General features: G+C 38.1%; 1 protein-coding gene across 2 annotated transcripts in view; it reads left to right on the top strand.

Moving 5' to 3' along the window:
- The window catches only part of pde2a (phosphodiesterase 2A), a 186,444-nt gene that overhangs the window by 58,777 nt on the left and 106,950 nt on the right, over positions 1–20,717 (top strand). Inside the window, exons 1-2 of one of the 2 annotated variants that reach the window (XM_005803374.3) lie at positions 4,234–4,397; positions 4,605–4,695. In XM_005803374.3, coding sequence (XP_005803431.1) covers positions 4,363–4,397; positions 4,605–4,695 — 126 coding nt within the window. In that variant the 5' untranslated portion in view covers positions 4,234–4,362. Of the gene's footprint in view, positions 1–4,233; positions 4,398–4,604; positions 4,696–20,717 lie in introns of those variants that run through there. The other variant, XM_023351166.1, reaches the window with a different exon arrangement.

The raw sequence follows: 20,717 nt of genomic DNA, 5'->3' as shown, positions 1-20,717 counted from the left end.
CTCTTGCAGCTTGAAAAATGCATTAAAGTTATTAAAGAGTATTCCACATATGACATTGTGATGCCGTGTAAGAATCTGTGATTATATAGCACAGAGTCCTAATTAACTTGGTAATGGTGCTTAAAGAATGTCACACATTCCAAGATCTGTCATTTGCTTAAAGTAATTTCATGCTCTGAAGAACTTATTGCTTACAGAACAGTGGTTTTAAGTAATTTTGAACAGTTTTCAATGTAATTCAATTGAAGCAGGACAGCTTACTGGATCTGAGTTATTTAGTTTAATATCTTACCTCTATGTGAGATATAGCGAGAAATGTGTGCAGTCAGAACAAGCTTAAACTTTTCCCCTTAAGATCTCTACACCAAACTGAGTTCTTTTGTATGCAACTCAAATACTATACATTTACATGTGAACTGACCCTAAGATGTCAGTAAGACTTCTTGTAGCTGCTGGCCTTGTGGTTTGTCATGAGATTGATGGACTATCATTATTCAGTCCTGCTCCACCTGCAGCGCAGCATCATGTTAATTGTCCTGTCTCCTTTAATGCCGTCTCAGAGAGTCAGCTGCCAGTGTCCCTTTGGATTTCCTCTCTGCTACTATGTGGGCTTCTATGCTCAATACTGCCACTGACTTAAACGTAAGAAGCTGCAATTTCTTTCCAAAGAGTTTTATAAAATATTTCAGTTTTTAAATGACAGAAAAAGATTTTTATGTGAACGATATCTCCCAACTGAGATATGTCAGCTCTGGAAAAAATGAAGAGTCCACTGCACGGAACCCCATTGAAAACCTCCTGGTTAATCCACCAAATATGGATTTCTGAACTCTTCCTGAGTTAAAACATTAGTATTGCTGTTTCTAAATGAATATGAACTTGTTTTCTTTGCATTATTTGAGGTCTGAACGCACTGCATCTTTTTCATTATTTTGACCATTACTTATTTTCTTCAAATAAAAACAAAGTTTTTGCTTGGAATTCCATAGACATGTTGTCAATAGTTCATAGAATAAAAGAACAATGTTAATTTTACTCAAAAATATACCTATAAAAGGCAAAATCAGAGAAACTGATCATTTTAAGTGGTCTCTTAATTTTTTTCCAGAGCTATATAGGGCAAGACATTTTGGCATATGGTTTAGCGCCATTGCTCCTCCTCTTTAAAAGGAGTCAGTTGAGGTGCTTAAGGCATTTATCAGGATGCCTCCTGGATATGGCTGCTGTTACCCCAGTGACCTGATCTTGGACAAGCACAAAATGATGGATGAATAGATGGTTTTGAAACATTGGAACTTCTTGCATCACTCCAGGCTTGAAAGTTTGACATAGTAACAGATGTGATGGGGATGATTGAAAAGCTTTATTTTGCAGTAAGGACTAAAATCTTGAAGGTGTATGGCTGGTCTTTATCAACTGATGAAGCAGTCGTGCTGGGACAGGTTGGTACAATGATCCTTTTGGGTTAAAATCACTGTCTGTGATCTCGGGCTTAAAGCTCTTAATATATTCACCTGCAGTCATCTCACTGCATAAATAGCTCTGCATATATTCGCCTTCTCCTCAGCTCCTACAGAAAGCACATTGTCTCATAATTATGTTCTATTCCTAGAAGACACTGAACGTTACACGGTTATGGTAATTTCTGAAATTAAAACACCCAGAAAGGGAAAGTGAGACCTGCCTACTAATAAGTTGGAACATTTATGGATAAACATATTAACTCCTAACAACATCCTGCCAGACATTAGTAAATTGCTGCTTTCTAACGTGCAGCCCCAATTAACCTCACATATTGCAACAGTGCAAGCAAAGATAAGAGTCTAAAATGCCCCATTTACAAATTGTATTAGTTTAGATATGTTTTAGAAAGAAATTAACTCTGATAGGCCAGCAGAACAACTAACTACTGCTGAAAAATTTGCTTCGTGTTGCTTAAGCACTTAATTACATAAAATTTAATTATTTCTTTTTCCTGAAAGTAAACCCTTTGGGTCTGTGCCCTAAACCGGGTTGGATTTATACCAGAACACCATCAGTCAACAATGGAGATCTATGCTCTCTTTTTCTGGATAGAAAAAAAAAGGTTTAAATCAAGCCATCCAGAAATGTTACTATCAATGATTAAATTGTAACTCGAAACAAGTTTTAAACATATTAACAGTAATCTAAACATCGATAACAAAATATGTTTCATTTGGTGGCTTTAGTTCAGGGAGCACAAACTACAGTAAACAGGGAAGCAAATTGCAAAAAGCTCCACAGCTCTCATAGAATAGAAACCCCATTTACCTTTTATGTTTCCTACACATCAACATCAGGGGCAAAATGCTCACTTGCTGACTAATACCTCTTGCCCACTGCCAGGTGCCATTGTAATGAGATGATCAATATTTTCCCTTCATCCATCACTGGTCTAAATGTGGAGACTGATTGTTGCAAAGCTGCACACAAGTCTCCATTACTCTTGTGTCGGGAATCAAAACAAACACATTGCCTTTAATATTTGTTTGGCTGTGTTTTTTTTCTTGCATTAACATTTAAAGAGTGTTGCAAAATAAAACATCATGAGAATCAAAATCTTTAAAAATTGTAGTACTATTGGGACTAAGCGTGTGATGCAATCATATTTCTGAAATAAAAAAATCAATAGGTGAGATATTATTGCTTTAATATAGTTTTCTATGTCACATGCACAATAGCCATGCAGATTTGCATTATTATCCTAAGTAGTGTTACAGAAGTTGACACACAAGTACGTTGTTCCACATTGTTTTAACATGCATATTTTAATGTGTAGGGAGATAAGACTGCCACAGATTTTTTTTTATTTGTGATATTCTGTTACATGAGCAGAACAATGTGCATAATTTATACACATAGAAATTAAGAATTACTGAAATGTTGCAGCAGGAACCAAATAATACTATTAATTGTCACAGCACACTATGCACATGCTCTGTCTGCACCAACGAAGATTTAATTAGCTAGGTAAGACTGCTCTACAACAACTTTTTCTGCATATATAACTTTGCCACAACAGTGTTCAGAAGGCGCAAAATGCAAGACTGGAGTGTGAGACATGTTAGAGGAAAATACCAACTCAAAAAAAGCTATATAAGATCTGAAATATTCAAAATACTGCAAAAATACTTCAGTGTAATTCAGCTCATAGTTATTTGACCACTTGGGGGAAGTCTTACACAGTGCAAATGGCATGAAACGTCCATCCCAAGCTGGCCAGGTAAATATTAAGCATGTAAAATGTGAGGAAATAAAAGACGGTGACAGCAGCGCTAAAATTAACTCACTCAATTTTTGCAAAAAAAAAAACAACAACAACATATTTTTGTATATATTTTTTTTTCACAGCCAAAAGTTGTGGTTTCCCAAATGTGGATGATATCAAATCTTCACCCATCATAGCGTGTACTTCCTCTTATTTACTCGGGTTTTTGATGACACATTTAGAACATGAGCCATCAGGAATGCATCAGTAGTGACTGATCCGTTCATCATCAAAAGGTGTCGACAAGACACAACTTCATTCTCTGATTCAAATTACAAACCAGGTTGAAAACACCTGGGAAATAACCAGATGTGGGTGAGAACTAGTGTTGCAAAAGTTAGGATTCTACTTACCTCCCATGGAGAGAGATCATTTGCTCATTCTAATATTGTGATTTTTGTTAGGGTTCACTGAGACATTTTTGTAAACGTATTGATCCACAACAGCCAGATATGAGGCAGAAATCCAGAAAAACTCATTTATTCCTGCTGTGATCAGTGTTGTGATTTTTATAGCTATCATGATGCAGGTTATTATGTTTTTATTTATGACTATATAAAACATATTGCTTTCTTGGGAAAACTAAAGAATCTTGAACTTGCAAGAATAGTAATACCTCTTATTTTACAACATCAAACTTCAATATATTTGTGTTTTCTGCAAAAGACCAACACACAGCCAAGCACTTTGTGTTGGTCTATCACTTAAAATCTTATTTAAATTCCATGAAGTTTGTGATTTCAACCTGACAAAATGTGATTTTCTTTTATTTTTATTCTTTTTACAAAGTACTGTGTGTTCTCACAGTGAGGAGGTGAAGCATAGGGAGGGCTGAGGGAGGCAGTAAGACCCAGAGGAGGAGCAGTGAGAGAGACAGAGAGAGAGAGGTGGGAGGAGAGAGGAGGAGGAGGGACTGCCTTCACTATCGGCTCTATGTGTTGCCGCTCATGGTGTTAGCACACCAGTGTGTGTCTCAGGCTGCCGGCGCGAGTGAGTGCATTGCTGTGCAGCTGTGTGTGTGGATGTGTGTGTGACTCCGGCGCTCTCTCTGCGTTGCGACAGGTGGAGATGACATGACTGCGCTCGAGAGGAAGAAAGCAAAGGACCTGTAAGGACTTCACACACATACACACATTTCACACAGATTCCTTCACACCTTTACATTCCTCCCTCCACTTCTCGGACAAGATAAGTTGCCGACAATCCGGCTTATCAACAAGACATCCTCCAGCTGACTTTAAACTTGTGAAGAAAGAGAACCCACACAAAAAAATAAGTACAAAGTGGTCCTGACTATCATTCTTTATCTCTGCAGACGTGGTCAGCAAGTGTTTCTGCGTCCCGAGGAAAGTTCAGCCCCGGCTCTGGGCACCAGGCAGTCCACCACGTTGTCCGAACAGCTCCAGGTAGGGTCTCCTCTTCTCTTCAGCATCGCTTTTCTTGCCTTAATAGTTAATGTTTTTTAACTATTATATCAAATGTAAAAAGAAACCCAATTAAAGACCCTTCACTCTTTCCTCCTCTCCTTTCCCCCCCTCATTTTCCAAAAATGAAAACTTTTATTCTTTTAGCTACCTATTATCCCTTCTTCTGTCCTTCATTCAGACACTTTTCTTTCCTCTTCACCTCTTCAGCCTTCTCCATCTTCTTTTGTATTTGCAAATATTTAAACTTCTGTCTGGAGGAGGTAAGTTTAAACTTCTGTTTCTGCAGCTTTCCTTCAGGATCCAAACAGTGAGAGACTCTCCTCTCTCTCTGAGTGGGCGTGGGTTTGTGTGTTTGAGAGACAAAAAGCTCCCACAACAGCGGAAAAGATAAAACACAAAGCATCCACGAACATAAGACAGGAAGTTAAAGACAGTGACTTCTCTGAATCTCGAATGAGCAGCTCAGCACCACGATTTGTGTCTCTTTAGGGAATTCAGTGTTGTCCATTTAAAGTCATGCATTCTTGCTGATCACTAAAATGGAATTTCATTTTGATGTCTTGTGTTTTTATGATTATAACACACCAATACCTAAAAGTTGGAATTGCTGCTTTCTTGTTTCCTCACTTATACCACGTGTCTTTGTGCACGCACGCAAAAAGAGCTTCTAATTTATTTTGCTGCAGGATTTAATTGTGGCAGTGACATTGAAAAAAAAAAAGAAATGTTTGATTGGCTGCCAGTGTTTACATGTTGTGCTTAGATCCAATTACCTAGATCCAGCACCGTGCACCGTGCAGCACCGTGAGATGCAGGCACATGTTTGTATATTAGGGCAAAGATGTATCCATTCAGTCTATTGCGCTTTACACCGTAAGATGTTGAATGTGTGTGTTATTGTCTCTTTCTACAGTTGTGTGCCTGTTCTGTTTGTGCAAATACTTTAATAAATCTGTCAACACGTGCTTGTCAGCTAAAATTTACGCTCTTCTCTAATAATCTGAAATTTTTTTCACACAGTGCCTCTGTGCTTCTGCGTGTTTTTAGTTTTGTTACAGTCCGAATGCACCTCCGCGTCAGGGTAATCCTGCAGCCAGCTTGCTTTGTTGAAAGTCCGGTCGGGTTGCATTCCTTTCTCTTGTGCCGTCTTGTTTTTATGGTTGCTCCATTGCTGCTTGTTCACCATCGGAGCGTGGCCGAACTGTAAGACCATCCTCTGATTTGGCTGCAGGTAAGCATGCAGCTGTTGCAGCGTCACTAGTGGAAACAGCCTAAAACTGGCTGTGATGCTGGCTTCTTCTGCATCAAGAACTGTTTAAAAGGAGAATAGTTCCTACTTGTTATCGGCAGGAAAATACAAAAATAAAGACTTTTGTTCTGGACACTTTTCTGCAAAATGAAAGAAAAATTCTGAAATATTTAACTGAACTAATTTGGATCCTTGTCTTAGACTTTTCAGTCATTTTGGGAATTGCTCTGCTCAAGCTACCTCATAAGAGTTTAAGGAATTTGTTTTTGGTGAACAACACCTGAACAAAACTTCAGAGCATATTTGTTTTGCCTCTACCAGCTATTGTCCAGTGACAGGTGAGGTGCAAGCTGGACAGCCCTTCACAGAAACACAACAAAGATTCATGCTTACACACTCGTTCCTGGGATTAATTTCAAATTAACAGTTGGTCTAACAAGAATAAGTGAATCGAGTCTGAAGATCATCTACGCAAGAATGAGGAGAAACATTACAAAAGGAACTAGAATGCCGTGCACAGTTCAGAGACAACAGTGCTAACCACCTCGCTGCTGTGGTACATAATCTCTGTGTAGAGCTTTTTCAGTCACAGGGGGACAGCCCCATCATTCAGGTTTACGCTCTGGACAGGCCATTAGTCCATCACAGAGACACACAGACCAGGATGCTCACACTTCCTCCTAAGATCCATTTTTAATCACCAGATTACCAAACATGTGGGAAGCCTTCACAGAGAAAATCCACACATCCACAGAGAGAACAGGCAAACCACACACACAAACTACGCTGGAACAGCGTGGATTTAGACCAGCAAAGTTAAGCTCATGTCAAATGAATCCCATTATCTTCATTTAGTGCCGAATGTCTTCAAAAAGCAGCTATGATTCAAAAGCTGTGCTGAGATATCAGTCTGTGTTGCGTAGCTGTTGAGCCAGTAACTGTCTTTGTTGGCAGGTTTTCTGTTGTTATGAATACTTCATGTGTTTGAGTGCATCCACACCATGAGAGAATAAAATAACTGTAGTGGTCAGCAAAGAGAACATGCAGCATGAACCCCGCAGTTAATCTGCTGGAGGTTTATGCAAGTATCCGATCCCCATTACGATTAAATACGTTTCTATCAATTAGTATGATTGTGGATGGAGTTCTTGATGCCTGTCTCCAATTAAGTTAAAAAGCTAATTTTTGTACTGTGGGTGAAAGTTAAGAGTGCCTGTAAAAGCTCTGAGAGAAAACATACAAACTCTGCACAGAAAAGAACTGACTAGGATTCAAACCAACAACTTTCTGACTATAAGACAACAGTGGCAAAATTCTGCCTCTTATCAGTATTAAGACAATATAATTTTACATTAAAAACCTGTAATCATTTACATTTTGTGTGGTCATAAGAGAAAATACTGAAATTCACTCAAAAATGATGACAATTATTCCATAGAGTCCCTCTTTATGATTTTACCATTTATTTTAAGAGCAATAAATGCAAGATGTTTCAAAACTAGGCTCAAGCTTTTTGCTTAAAAGCTTTCCAACTTAATTATTAAATATAATAATAAATGGTCTGACTACCAGTCTTTTTTTTTACTACTTCATAAACTGGTTAGGGTTTTTTATTGGAAAATAGTTTATAGACTGAAAACAAATATTAAATATGTTTTGATGTTTGCAAAATGTTCCACAATGTGAAAGAACATTTAGTTCACACTGTTTAAGGTGGAGAGACTTTGTCAATGATTGAGCAAAGGTTTCTGTTCAAAGCAGAAAAAAGATGTGATAAAGTAAGGCTGAACTTGGTTAACCAAAGGGAAGATAAAGCCAGTATAAAGTTATAAATGCTAAACAACTTAGTGAAGCATGTTTGTTCATGTTCAGAGTCTTTGAGGAAGTAAAAGCAGCAGGGAAATCTCTGCTCAGTCCTCAACAGAACAGATGTGAGGATTAGACTGTCGGAGAATCAGTGTGGCTCCTATTAGCATTTGTTTCCGACAGAGGAAACTTATGGTTTCAAATCTTGCAACAATTAACCATTTGATTGCAGAATGACGATATACTTCCCATCATCCCTGTGGGTCAGTGCATGTATCTGTGGCGCTCCTATTACACTTCATCATGTCAACTTCATTTTGACCAGGTTTATTTGTTTCGCCATTTTCCTTTAATGAAAAAAAGATTATTTGTGAGCTGAATATTTTAGATGAAGAAACTCAGAGTGAACAAATACAAACATGAGGCTCTTAATTATTGTTGTGTATGTGTGTGATTAACAACTCTGTGCGGTCATGCCTCAGATAGTGCAAGCCTAATGACATGAAAGGGTTGTGGCTGCATAGACCAGGTTTAGCTTGCTGAAGTTTGCCCTCTGCCGTGTTATCGTTTCCAGTCTGCAGGCAGAAAATGTTCTCTGTGCTCTGACTTCATAGCTGGAGGCTCAGGAAGGCAGATTTTTCTTATGGGAATAGAGACATAACTGTTGCATTAGCGGCGCCAAGCGTGTCCTTGCTTGCCCGTATCAACACGCCCGTCTGCGTTAGAATTATTAAAGAAATTTGGCCACAAAAATGTTGCATATATAATTACCAATGAGCATAAGAAAAAAAAATTACTCTTAAATACATTGAGTTCTTATATACAGTGCATCCAAAAAGTGTACACACCCCTGATGGCTAAAAGTGATTGAAGTGTGAATTTAAAAAAAAAAAAAAACAACCTCATAACTTATTTAAAATCCTTTTTCCACCTCTGATGCAATTGTTACATATTGTGTACAATTCAACTGAAAAATAATTAAGATGTTTTTATGCAAAGAATGAAGACCACAGAGAAACTACAAAAATGTAATATGTCTCCAAAACTGTCAGAGGAGCACCAAGAAGCCAACGCTAAAGGAGCTGCAGAAAGATCAAGCAAATGCTGGTTGTGTTTTACATTTGACAGCAATCTTCTCTGCTTTCCATACATCTGGACAATCAATCACTCAAACATCAATCAATCAAGTTTATTTGTAAAGCACATTTCAGCAGCAAGGCTGTTCAAAGTGCTTTACATCATAAAAACACAAAAATGAAAAGTCATAAAAGACACCACAGAGTCAGCAATTGAGAAAACCAATAACCCAATGCATTTTGCAAAAGCAAATGTGTGCAAAACAGGTCTGGTTAAAATCTCATGCAACCTTGAAAATGTGTCATGAGCTGACAAAAACAAACAATTTTTTTAGCCACTATTCTAAAAGGTACACTTGAAAAAGCGCTAAACACCACATTGGTGGTGGCGGCATTATGCTACTGTGAAACAAATTGATTTTATTTTCTGCTGCATCATTGTGAGTACAAGTGTACTACATCAACAAAAAGCAAAAAGTAGAGGAAACCTAATGTTGTAGAACGGGCTTGCCAGAGTCCTGACAGAAACTATGTGAACATCTTCTGTCCACAGTCGGTCACAATCTGATTTGGAAACTTTTACAAAGCTAGAGCAGGTAAATGTTGCCATCTGAACAGTGAGTGTTGATAAGACAATATGATGAAATCAAATCATTTAGTGGTTCAGTAAAGTATTTAAATTTCTGTGCACTTATGTGGGTTAGTTATTCTTTACTCACATTGCCAGATTTGTTATTCCATGACATTGTTCAGGTGATTTGTGACAGTAAAGGTGGAAAAGGTTTTCAAATGGTGGATCCTTACTTTCTAACACACATGCGTAAACTTTTCATACACGTTGTGAGTGTTTACATGTTCATTGCATACGGAAAGTAAAGGACAGAAGCAGAGCTGAGTGATTGGTAAAGCTATTGCTCCATCAATATCAGTCACTTTATTTTGAGCTCCGCCTACACATAGAAGGGCTTGCTTCAGTGATTGAATAACATACATAGATCCTTTCACTAAAGCAGCAGGTGACCAGAAACAATCGATTTGTTAAAATATGACTTCAATAAACCAGTGGAGCTCCCACTAATGCCCAGCATTTTCAGCTGGAAGGGAGACATGAGGAAGCAACAGCTTTGCCCTTCAAATCTGATGTGGCCTTTTCAGTCTTGCATAAAACTTACCTCACCAGTATTTTTCCCCCCACTGTTCCTATGGTTAATGTGAGTGTAGCAGCAGCGTGGCTGCAGGGGTGAGCAGTACACACAGAACCCAGCACAATAACACACCATTATGGTTTGTTGTTTAAGTGAGCAAAGTCTAAGTTCAGAACAAATTATCTCTATTCTTTGCAGAGGATACTGTGGTGTGATGCACTATGTGAGCGGGTGCAGGTGCTAGTGTAAGTTAATGGATTGTGACTCACTTGGCACCATCAAATAGCTACTGTGTTACTCAACCCTTAAAGCCTGCTATAGCTGCATTCTCTAGTATGATTTAATGTGATTTATTCCAGTGAAAATTTCTTGAGCTTGGCTTTTTATGAAGATGACGACAATGAACAGCATGTCATTTCCTTCGTATGCACCAAATTACACCTCAGTCAGACTTGAAAGTGGAAATGTAATGGTGTTACTGCAAAGAGTTTGAGTTGCAGAGAAGTGTTTTTATAACTGCAGCTTCCTGTACATGCAACTTCAAATAGATCCCATTTGCTTAATGGCAATAGATGCTCTGATTTCCTTGCTTTATCTTTTTAATACACAACAATTTAGCCCAGTGAAACTCCAAATCTTGAGAGTCTGACAGATAATATCCACCAAGTATGCGCTCCCACAATTGGGTTTTATTGCATTGATCTCTGGTGTGCTGAATGAAACTACTGGGTGCAGAATCCATAATGTTCCTCAATTTTTGGAGTCATTCTTCGATTTCAATCCCTTGAGGGGTCCGATGATTACCAGTGAGATGTGACATGCATGAGCCGAGGCTGCACTGGAGCAAAACAGGGAAAATGTGCAGCGAGATGACAGCTTGAATCGATCGTCCGTTTGGTGATGGCAAAAGGCAAACTGGGATGCACTTCAGTTGGTCTGGAGCCCATTGCTGGTTGACCTAGTTGAGTGAACGTCTCTGTGGAGTTTTATGTCTGTACTCGAGGAGAATAACTATTTATTTGAGGTATTCATTTACCAAATGCCATAGTTTCAGTTAAGAGCAATTCTCTTTTCAATGCAAGCATGTATTCAGATTTATTCATGTGGTTAAACTCTCTTTTTATGATCCGCAAAGCTGCTTCTGGTTGAAGAATCAATGCATCTTATCCTGGAGTTGGTTGCCACTGTTTCTTTTTTACATCTAAAGTGGCAGCGATGCTGTTCGATTCTTTGATAGTAAGCAACATTTTTTCTTGGCTTCCGATCATTTTAGAGAGTTGAACATACAGCAATTTAAACGCCATCTCCTTGAACATCACTGGTAAAGTTACTATAACCACAATTGTGCACAGGCTTGTAGCTCTTAATAGCTATATTGCTATTCATGTCGTTTTTGAGAAAGAAATAAAGCAAGTGCAAGGCACCTGAAGGGGTGCAATGGCTGCTCTTGATGAAAGTACTGATAGCAAAGTCTCCATCTTAAATTTAAGTTCATAATATGAAGGTTTACATTGGGATTTATCAAGTGAGGAGAAGGCGATCAGGAGGAAACACAAAGCAGAAAAAGGAATCAAGTAATAAAAAGTTGCGAGATCAGTTGCTTGGAGACCAAACAGACCAGCTCTTTACCCAGGGATTTAAAAGTTCTAGGTGGAGAGCTCAGTTGCCACAACGCAGACTGCTTGACAAAATTGTAACACTGGAATTTATTCCGTGGTTCCGACCAGCATTGTTGTTCTGACAAACATTAGCATGCATCAGAAACCAGAACTCCCATTTCTCCCTACAGCTGGCAGAGGCAGTAGAAATCTTTCCTTTACATGATCACTGTTTTTTTACTTATGAGGATTTGACTGCACTTCAGTAGTAAGGTTGTCAGAAAGTTTAGCATGGTAGTCATCCTCATGTACTGATATTGTTTTTGACATTCTAGAAAGACATGTTTGTCGTGGCTTGAAAATACAACAAAGCATCTCTTGACTTCTCCTGCCTCAGTCCCTAGAATGTAGGATATCTGATATTGGATCATTTTATGTTAATGCATTTGAATAACTTCTTTAAAATAAAGTACAAATTCCGACTATGTCATTACTGTGAAATATGATTTGGATTTTCTGTTCCATGTGATTTTCATGTATGTAAAATATTATTTTATAACAATATGTTTATATTGTAAGAGTGTGAAACAAAAGTTATAGACTTGTAATAAATAAAATATTGTTTAAAGCATATTGTAATAATGACAAATTGTAAAAAACATAAATATCTGTTTAGAACATATTTATAACATACAGAGCTCTACATTTCTATAGTTCAACATCTAGATGATTTATAGTGTGTAGACTTAACTATGTTACCTGTGTTTTATCTATATTTCAGGAATTCATTGCAGCCCTGTTATGTTTCTAAGTGATAAATACTTCTAAACTTTTTGATGATAAAAGTAAAGCAAAGAAGTTTATTTTCTGCAAGTTCCAAATTCAGCATTCATTTATTGGGCCCACCAAGTCCTATTGTTTGATCCCATTGGCATTCTTACTACTGAAGGGCTCGCTGTGGCTGAATGATGTGAATCCAAGCACAGCGGGGTGGATGTTTTACATTACGGGAGCGCAACGTTGCATTATGCACTGAGAGGTTCAAGCCCAAAGAGGAACTTAGCGCAGCACAGACGGTCGTGCTTTGCCTGCCATGGCGCTTTGGATCACATACTGTGATGAATGACCACAGACACAAGGGCACCTTCACGTCCCAAAAATCCTCTGAGAGTGCTGTATACCTGTGTGTGTATGTGTCAGGGTTAGCATTTTTTCCCTTTGATAAATGGACTGCATTATTTAGTGCTGCTGAATTTTATCTCAAGTGTATCCCTGCAGGATATTGAACAAGTGCTTCCCCTCGCTTTCCCCCTCGTGCTTGTGAGTGTGACGTTTGCTTACATGCACAAACACACGCCATTGTTGGATAGTTGCTGTCAAAGCCCTCTGGTGACTTGCTTAACTCTCAAGAATCAAAGTAGGCATTTGAGGATTCATCAGTTACTTGGATAGTTTATCTTGATGGATTCCTTGTCAGATCGCTGAGTTAGTTGTCAAAATAAGCAATTCAAGGAGACACAACAAATTCCAGTTGTTGCAGAAAAAAGCTAAGAACCTAGAAATCCTACTTTTTAACCAGCTAATTACTTTTTTTCTGACCAAAATCTGATGGAATTGCAGTAGAGGAGAGGAAAATTCTGGACAAAATGTGTTTTTTGCTTTTTTCCCTCAACAGGACATTTCAAATTTTAGAAGTACTCACTCAGAGGAGACCTTGTTTCTTTGAAATAGTGTCTGTGGCTGCTGGAAACGTTTTTTTTTTTTGGTGGGGGGGAGAATCACAATCATTACAGAATAGAGGTTGTTGGCTCAAAATGCGTTGTTCTGGTCCTTCCCTTCAATTTGACCACTGGCAGTGGAGCTCTGTGTTTTCTTCTGGTAAACAAACCTTTTCTATGTTTATGTGCTCTTCATGAATATGGCTAAAAACATTCAGCAGATATTCTACGATTCATTTTTGGATTTTAAACTACACTATAAATATATACTGGATACCTGTTTTTTTTTTTTTTTTTTTTTTTTTTTTACTTTTTGAGGGTTTACACAACCCTGCTGCTCAAAAGCATTTTATTTTCTGAAAGTGGTCCCTTTTAAAGGGACATAAGCAAGCATTCAATTGGCAAGACTCATTGTTTCAGCAAAGAAATAAATGAGCAAACACAGATTTCCTTACTGTCATGCTAATGTGAACAACTTGCCCGTGTGTGAATAAAATATTTGTTAAAGTCTCTGGCTTTGTAATGATACGATGTAACCTCATCTTAAACTTATAGTCAATAAGCAGACTATTGACTCATCACATTAAAATGTATATGTTTAAGAACATTTCATCTTACATACATACATACATACATAGGTTTATCAATTTTGAAGTATCTATCAACTTGGAAAAGTGGCTTATTACGGATGCAGTGAAATGTGTCTGACTAATCTTTGTGCAATCTTGGTTTCTTTCTTTTCCGCTTTTTATTTTCAAACTTTGAGGAGACAGAAAATGGACCGATAAATCCATGACAACCAAAACTTTTGCTAAAGGATCCTCAGTTTTAATTAACTTCAAAAATGTTCCAACCACACTTCAGCATTGTTAGGTGTTCATTCAGGAGAAAAATGTTAGTTTCATTTGTTTTGTTAGTGAAGGACAAGTCAATTCCTCTTCTGTGCTGCCTGCATTCCTTTAATTGTACAATTAACTTTAACAAGTGAGTTCCTCAGCTCTGGGGCAACAATAAGAAAAGTGACCCTGGGATATGGCTTTTATCTGGCCAAAGCCACATCATTATTTTCAAGCTACATACAAAAAAGCAAACATTAACAGTTGCCACATTTTAAGAAGATTAAAATGAAACTCATGCTTATGTGGGTTGAAATTAACTAGGCTTAATTAAAACATGGTTTAAGTAAATTTCAGTGATAAGTTCTGCTAATCCACATTGTCTGCGACAGTGAGGTTATCAGACATTATGGAGGCTTAGCTTTGAGGATAAAGATTTGGGTGGTTTTGTTTTCTAATAACCTGCTGTCTTTGTAATTGAAATCAAACACTTGTTGCTTATTTTCAAAGAAGCAACAATAGTTCAGAGTTCTCTTTAAAATCATCAAACTCATTCAAAATATAATTTTTATGACAGTAATTGTTTTAGTCTGTTATTAGCATTTCATGTTATTCTTTTTATTTCAAAGCATCTAACACAGTTTGGAAGGTCAGTGTCACTAAATGTAAGCATCAGTCATAGCATGTATTATGTATAGAATATGGACACTCAATCTAAGATTTGCAAAACACTCAATATTTTCAAATCCAGCGTGTTCCAAGAAACACAGACTTGCTCACAAGGATGAAACAGAAAACATAATTTAGGATTGTTCTAAGGTTTACATTAAACTGTCGAATTACAGTAATTGAGACTAATGCATTGTATTTTTTATTTTTTTTTATAGTTTATGCCATTCTAATGATAGTATATGCAGTATATTAAGTAATATTTCTGGAAGTGCTCATTAGCTTGCAAATAGGTAACAATTATAGAAACACTGCAAAAGCATCACAGTACATATATAGAATCTTATACGCCTCATCTTCTCTGCTTCTCTTTTATCCACCTTCTCCATATGCTACAGAAAAACAACCTTCAAACAAACAAAAGAAAAATAAACTTGGAGCATCTCTTTGCTGTATTATCTGCCAGTACACAAAATAAAAAATCAGCCAAAATTTCAGGTGGGTGGCCTGCCTACGCTCTTTTTTTTTTTTTTTTTAACCAAAAAGAATAGTTGGTTCTCTCTTCATCTGGCAACGCTGCAGGAGCTCGACGTCATCAAGGCCAAGTTAGATAAAAATGTGAGTGCAGAGGCAGGAGACAAGCAGCATGAGTAATAGACAGATACTGAAGCACAAGAACAGCAACATGTGGGGGAAAAGAAGAACATGGATAGGAGGCTGGATAGTTATATTGATGGATAGATAGCCTCCATTTACTTCCAGGTTTGGTGCCTCCCTTACTCTGTTCTTAAGTTGCAGCCCTTCTATTGAAGTAATTGAACATTATTGAATGAACACGTGAATAGAAAAGAGAACAAAAGGCTAGCGGAAAAGAAAAGAACCGAGGAAGTGTGTGAAAGAACAGCCAGGGAGGAGGTGTCAGTGTGTGATTTCCCAGAGGAAGAGAACCAAAAGAGGGGGGCGTGTCTCTTTGACTCTCACTTTGCTGCTGTCCATTTATGTGCTGCTTTAGGTGGACATGTTGCACTGTTCTGCCCAGGAGTATTTGACCTTCATGCATCTCTGGCATACCTTTGTATTCTTTCAGATAAGAGTTAATATGCCCAACGCAAGTTTCTGTGCGTCTTTGTGTGGACATGTGTCTCATAATGAACGTGTGTGCGCGGTTGGCAGGTTTGCATGTTCCCAGGATGCGTTTCCATCTACAGGTAGGCGTGTTCACATGTAGGTATGTTTTTATTCCTTTTTAGATCCTGGATGACTGGCTTATTTATATTGATCCAATTCTGCTATTAATGGAAATCGACCTTCTACTTTCCACACGTACAGCGCCCACAAACACACACACACTCACCCCAACACGCCCACCCACACACAAACTTACACTTGAAATTTCCTATACAGGCCCAGAGGTCAGACTCCATCAGGCTTGTGCACTTTTTACTCTAAAAGCTCTGCTGTATCAAGAGGGATACACTGAGATGTGCAAGTGGCTTTTAGATATCCCTGTGGAGAGACTGACAGTTAACTGAAAAGGAAATATGAGCTTTTACATCTCTGCGGACACTCAATGTAGAAATGAGCAGTGTTCTCGATGCAAAAGTGTCCAAACACAAATGTCCATGCGTCAAATGTAAAAGTGTCTACATACTTCAACAATGGCGTTTACTCTTAAGAAGTGTTGCCTTTCAATAGAACAAAGTGTGGGACTCAGATAGCTGCTAACATATTCATATAGTCATGAATATTCTGAGAACCAGGCGACTTTCTTAAGAAATGATAAGATTGTGTTGTTTGGAGCATATCGCAAAACCACCATCCATTTTATCAATATGTTGCTCTTTCCTCTCTGCCTCTGTGCTTTCTCAAAAACTCAGAAGACTTCTGCTAGTAAGAGCCATGCCACAAAACTGTCAGTACTGCTTTAATCCAAGTTGAGGAAAAGAAAGTTTGGCCTTCTCAGATCAGTCTTGTTAAGAAGAAGAAAACTTTGAGTCTTTCACCTAGGAAATGGCTGTACCAATTTAGAACCGCCATGATGGAGCTCATGGAGGATCATGTATTGAATCGACGTCCATCCATCCATCCATTTTCTGTACACCCTTGGCCCTAGTGGGGTCAGGAGGGGTGCTGGTGCCTATCTCCAGCTAACGTTCCAGGCGAGAGGCGGGGTCACTCTGGACAGGTCGCCAATCTGTCGCAGTTGAATCGACGTTTAGTTGCTAAATCAAACTGATATTGCAGTAGACAGTCTGAAACGAGGAGCAAAACGTGGACGTATTTTCTGTAGCTGTTGGAATAGGAATATCCTTTACCGTCCCTCACAATATATACTGTATATGTGAAATGTGATTAATATACTCTGCAAGATTATAACAAAAAATGTGTTGTAGTTAACAGAAATATTGTACTCAGTTCCAAAGTATGTGCAACTAGGGTAACTTTTTTTTTTGCGCATCTGAATTAGTGCTTTAAAAAACAAGAAACCGTTTACAGTATATGAAAAATAAAAGTGCAGAGAAACAAATGTGCAATTCCAGCAAAAATCTTATGAGATGTGAACACTTACTGATTTGGGAGCAGAGATTATTATAGAGCTGCTGGGAGGAAGGATCTACTATGACGCTCATTTGTGCATTTATGATGAATCAGTCTTTCACAGTTCAGCAACAGCTCCATGCATGAGGTTCATCCATCCAACCCCGTTGACGGATGGACGGACAGACAGACATCATTCATTGTCTGTGAATGATGTCATTTTGTCCAGAGTCCTTCTGGGCCGAGTGGACACCCTGGGCCAGAACTTTCCTACAGGTTAGCAGCTAACCACTTCTGCTAACCTGTAGACATTAGATAATTGACTAAGAATTAGCATAATAAATCATGTTGCAAGAACTGATAAAAACCTGAATTATATAGAAAAGGCATGAAGAAAAGTTTTTAAAAGGAAAATAATGTAAGATTATATTTAATTTTAAAGGGAGTGGGTGTGATTAAAAGAGGTTGAATTGAGGGATTAAGTGGATTAATAGGATAAGGGAGGGTATAAAGAAGAATCGTAAGGATAAAGGGGGAAAAATTTGTTTCAAAGTGGGTTGAGGAGGATGAATGGAAAAAAAAGTTGTAAAGAGAAATACAGTGGATATGGAAGGAAAGAATGTGTTGTAAGAAGGAATGAAGGGGATGAGTGGGATAAAAATAAGAGGTTGGAATATTGAGCAGAGACGTTGTAGATGAAAAGGGGATTTAATGGGAATGAGAAGGATGAGTGGGACAAGGTGAGTTCTTAAGGACCATAAGGAGGACAGCTGAGATGCAGAGTGGTTACAATGAGGATCGAGGAGGATAAATGTGATGAAAATGTTACTAGAAAAGGAATGACAAAAGCAATTAAAATCAAAAATGTACTGAAGCATGACATAAAGTGTAAGATTGGGATAAAAAAAAGGTGTGAAAAGAGAAATAAGAAGGATGACTGAGATAAAAATTGCTTGCAAATTGGGATGAAAATAATTAATAGAAATAAATGAATTACAAAGAGGTTTGAATTGGATAAATGACATAAAGAATGTTGAGGGGAACTAGGAGGAGTGGAATAGAAAAGATTCTTATGAGGAATATCAAGACTGAGTTAGACAGAAGAAGCCTGATGAGAAGGATGATTGGGATGAAAAGGAATGATGGCAGTCAATGAGAATGACAGAGGTGTAGAAAAAGAGGGAAAAGAAGGATAACATGGGTGTAGAAAAGAATGAGTGAGATTGTAAATATGAACGAGTAGTGCGGTGAGATCACAGGGTTAGAAGATGGGATGAAGAGATGACTGGAAAATAAGGTTAGTAGTTATGAGGCATGAATTAAAGGGGGGGATTAAACATTCTTGAATTAAATCTGAACAATTTTTTTTAACATGTAAACGTACCATGTTTAGATTCATGGTTGTAAAATATTGAAATCTCATAAAACCAAAGAAATGCCTACATTAGGGGGAATGCGATTACTGCATTAACAGTCAGATACTACCTCTGACTAATGTTGGGCCCTCAGATCAGTCATTATTTACTACAATTATTACATATTATGATTTCAATGACATATGCCTATAATTATCGCCTGCTTGGGCTCCTCGACTTTTGATGGCAGCTGTAATCCCGGCATGAATGATTTGGTCTCATTTTGCAGTTAGGTGCTTTCATACTGTTATCTCTCAATGTGAACTGAGGAAACATTTTAAAGGTGACTAATTTCAACAGAAACATCATAAATTAATGAGGTAAACCTTAATTGTTTCACACCATAAAGGCAATAGCACAAAAGGAGAAACTATTCAAACCTACGACAAACAATGTCTAACATCAGGTAGATGTTCCAAATTACCCATCCTCATCATTATCCGTCTCTCTACGTTAGTTTGATGGGACCCAAAGGATAATTTGCTGAAAAAGTGGCGTCTCATCATCAGGCCAAATGTCTCGGAGAAAGAGTGTCCATGGTGTCACGGCTCAGCACACACACTGGCAGCTCATCAGAGTGGGAAGCAGAGCGACGTGCCACAAAGTGCACTGAGGCATTGCCTTTGGCATTTGAGTTGCTTGAAGGTGTCTCTGAAGATGAGCACCTGCAATGCAGCACCGTTTAGCATTTTAATAAGCAGTTGGTTTCTGGGGGTGCAGCTACTGTTTTGATTCGGAGGATTCCCTCCACACAGCTCAGGGCGGAGGTCGGCTCTCATTTGCACCTCTAACTCTGAATCAGTAAACCAGTTTTGCCTTCAGGCAAACACATACACATCATTTGGACGCTGACAAAGCTGAAATTGTTTGACAATTAATCTCTGTGGGAAACAAATCACCCGTTCAAGTCTAACTTGGTGTGTAGCTTCAATCAAATCAGCTATTAGAGACAGGCCTGGTTTGAAAGTATTTCACAGTTCTTAAATAGAGATATAATGAACTTTCCAGGCAACTGGTACCATTCTATAGCACAATCAAGTAGCTGTTGCCTTCAAAAAGAACTTAAAGCAAATTTGACTTAGCAGCATAGCCGTATCTGATGCCTCCATCTCTATAAGAAGCTCGTACCCTTTCTGAAACTCCAGCATTCAGCACATCATCAATGCGTTTTTCTGCTGGCAGTTGAAGCCTTTTACAACTGTTCTTAGGAGGGTTGTAGTCACTATGAGAAGCTCAGCAGAATTGAAGTTAAACCAGGTGTTTGCTAATTGCTGCTGCTTGTCTGGAGGAGCTTCGTAGGGGACTGGTTTACAAAGGAGTCACTAATGAGAAGGGCACAAAATCTTCCACAGCATTATTTATAGAAAAAGTCATCAACAAGTGAAGAAGATAAAGCGCTACAGTAACTACAAAACGGCGAGCCAAGAGGCTGACAGCAACTCGTGAATGAGTTGCAGGGATTTCCAGCAAGAACTGGTTCTATACATTTGACAATGTTCTGCTGTTTTCTTCATATGTTTCTTGTCTGATTTAACTCAACTTTTTTTTTGAAGAAGAAGAAGAAATAGGAACTTATGAACTGTTCAGTCAATTTGGTCTCGAATCCTTCAGGTGTGTTTTAGAAAAATCTGAGGATAAAGATGGATTGTGATTTTCACCATCACAGAAAGCTCAAGCTACATCATAATCAATAAAAAGATTAGTTAATGAGAGAAAATTGAAATCTCCCAGCAGTTTGTGCTTCTGTTTCACAAATCATCTTAGTATCTTTTCAAACGGCCTGGTGGCTCTTTGGTGTTGAACTAAACAACTAAATTTCATGAGGTTTTATTAGGATATAAACTTCGATCTTTAAAATACCGGCAACAGTCTGATTAACATTAATACAATCTGTTGTGAGTGAAACCCTATTAATAATATCCTAAATAATACATGTGAAGAAATATTTATT

Source organism: Xiphophorus maculatus, chromosome 18, assembly GCF_002775205.1.
Source record: "Xiphophorus maculatus strain JP 163 A chromosome 18, X_maculatus-5.0-male, whole genome shotgun sequence".
Classification (NCBI taxonomy): Eukaryota; Metazoa; Chordata; class Actinopteri; order Cyprinodontiformes; family Poeciliidae; genus Xiphophorus; species Xiphophorus maculatus.
This window is presented reverse-complemented; position numbering and strand designations above follow the sequence as displayed.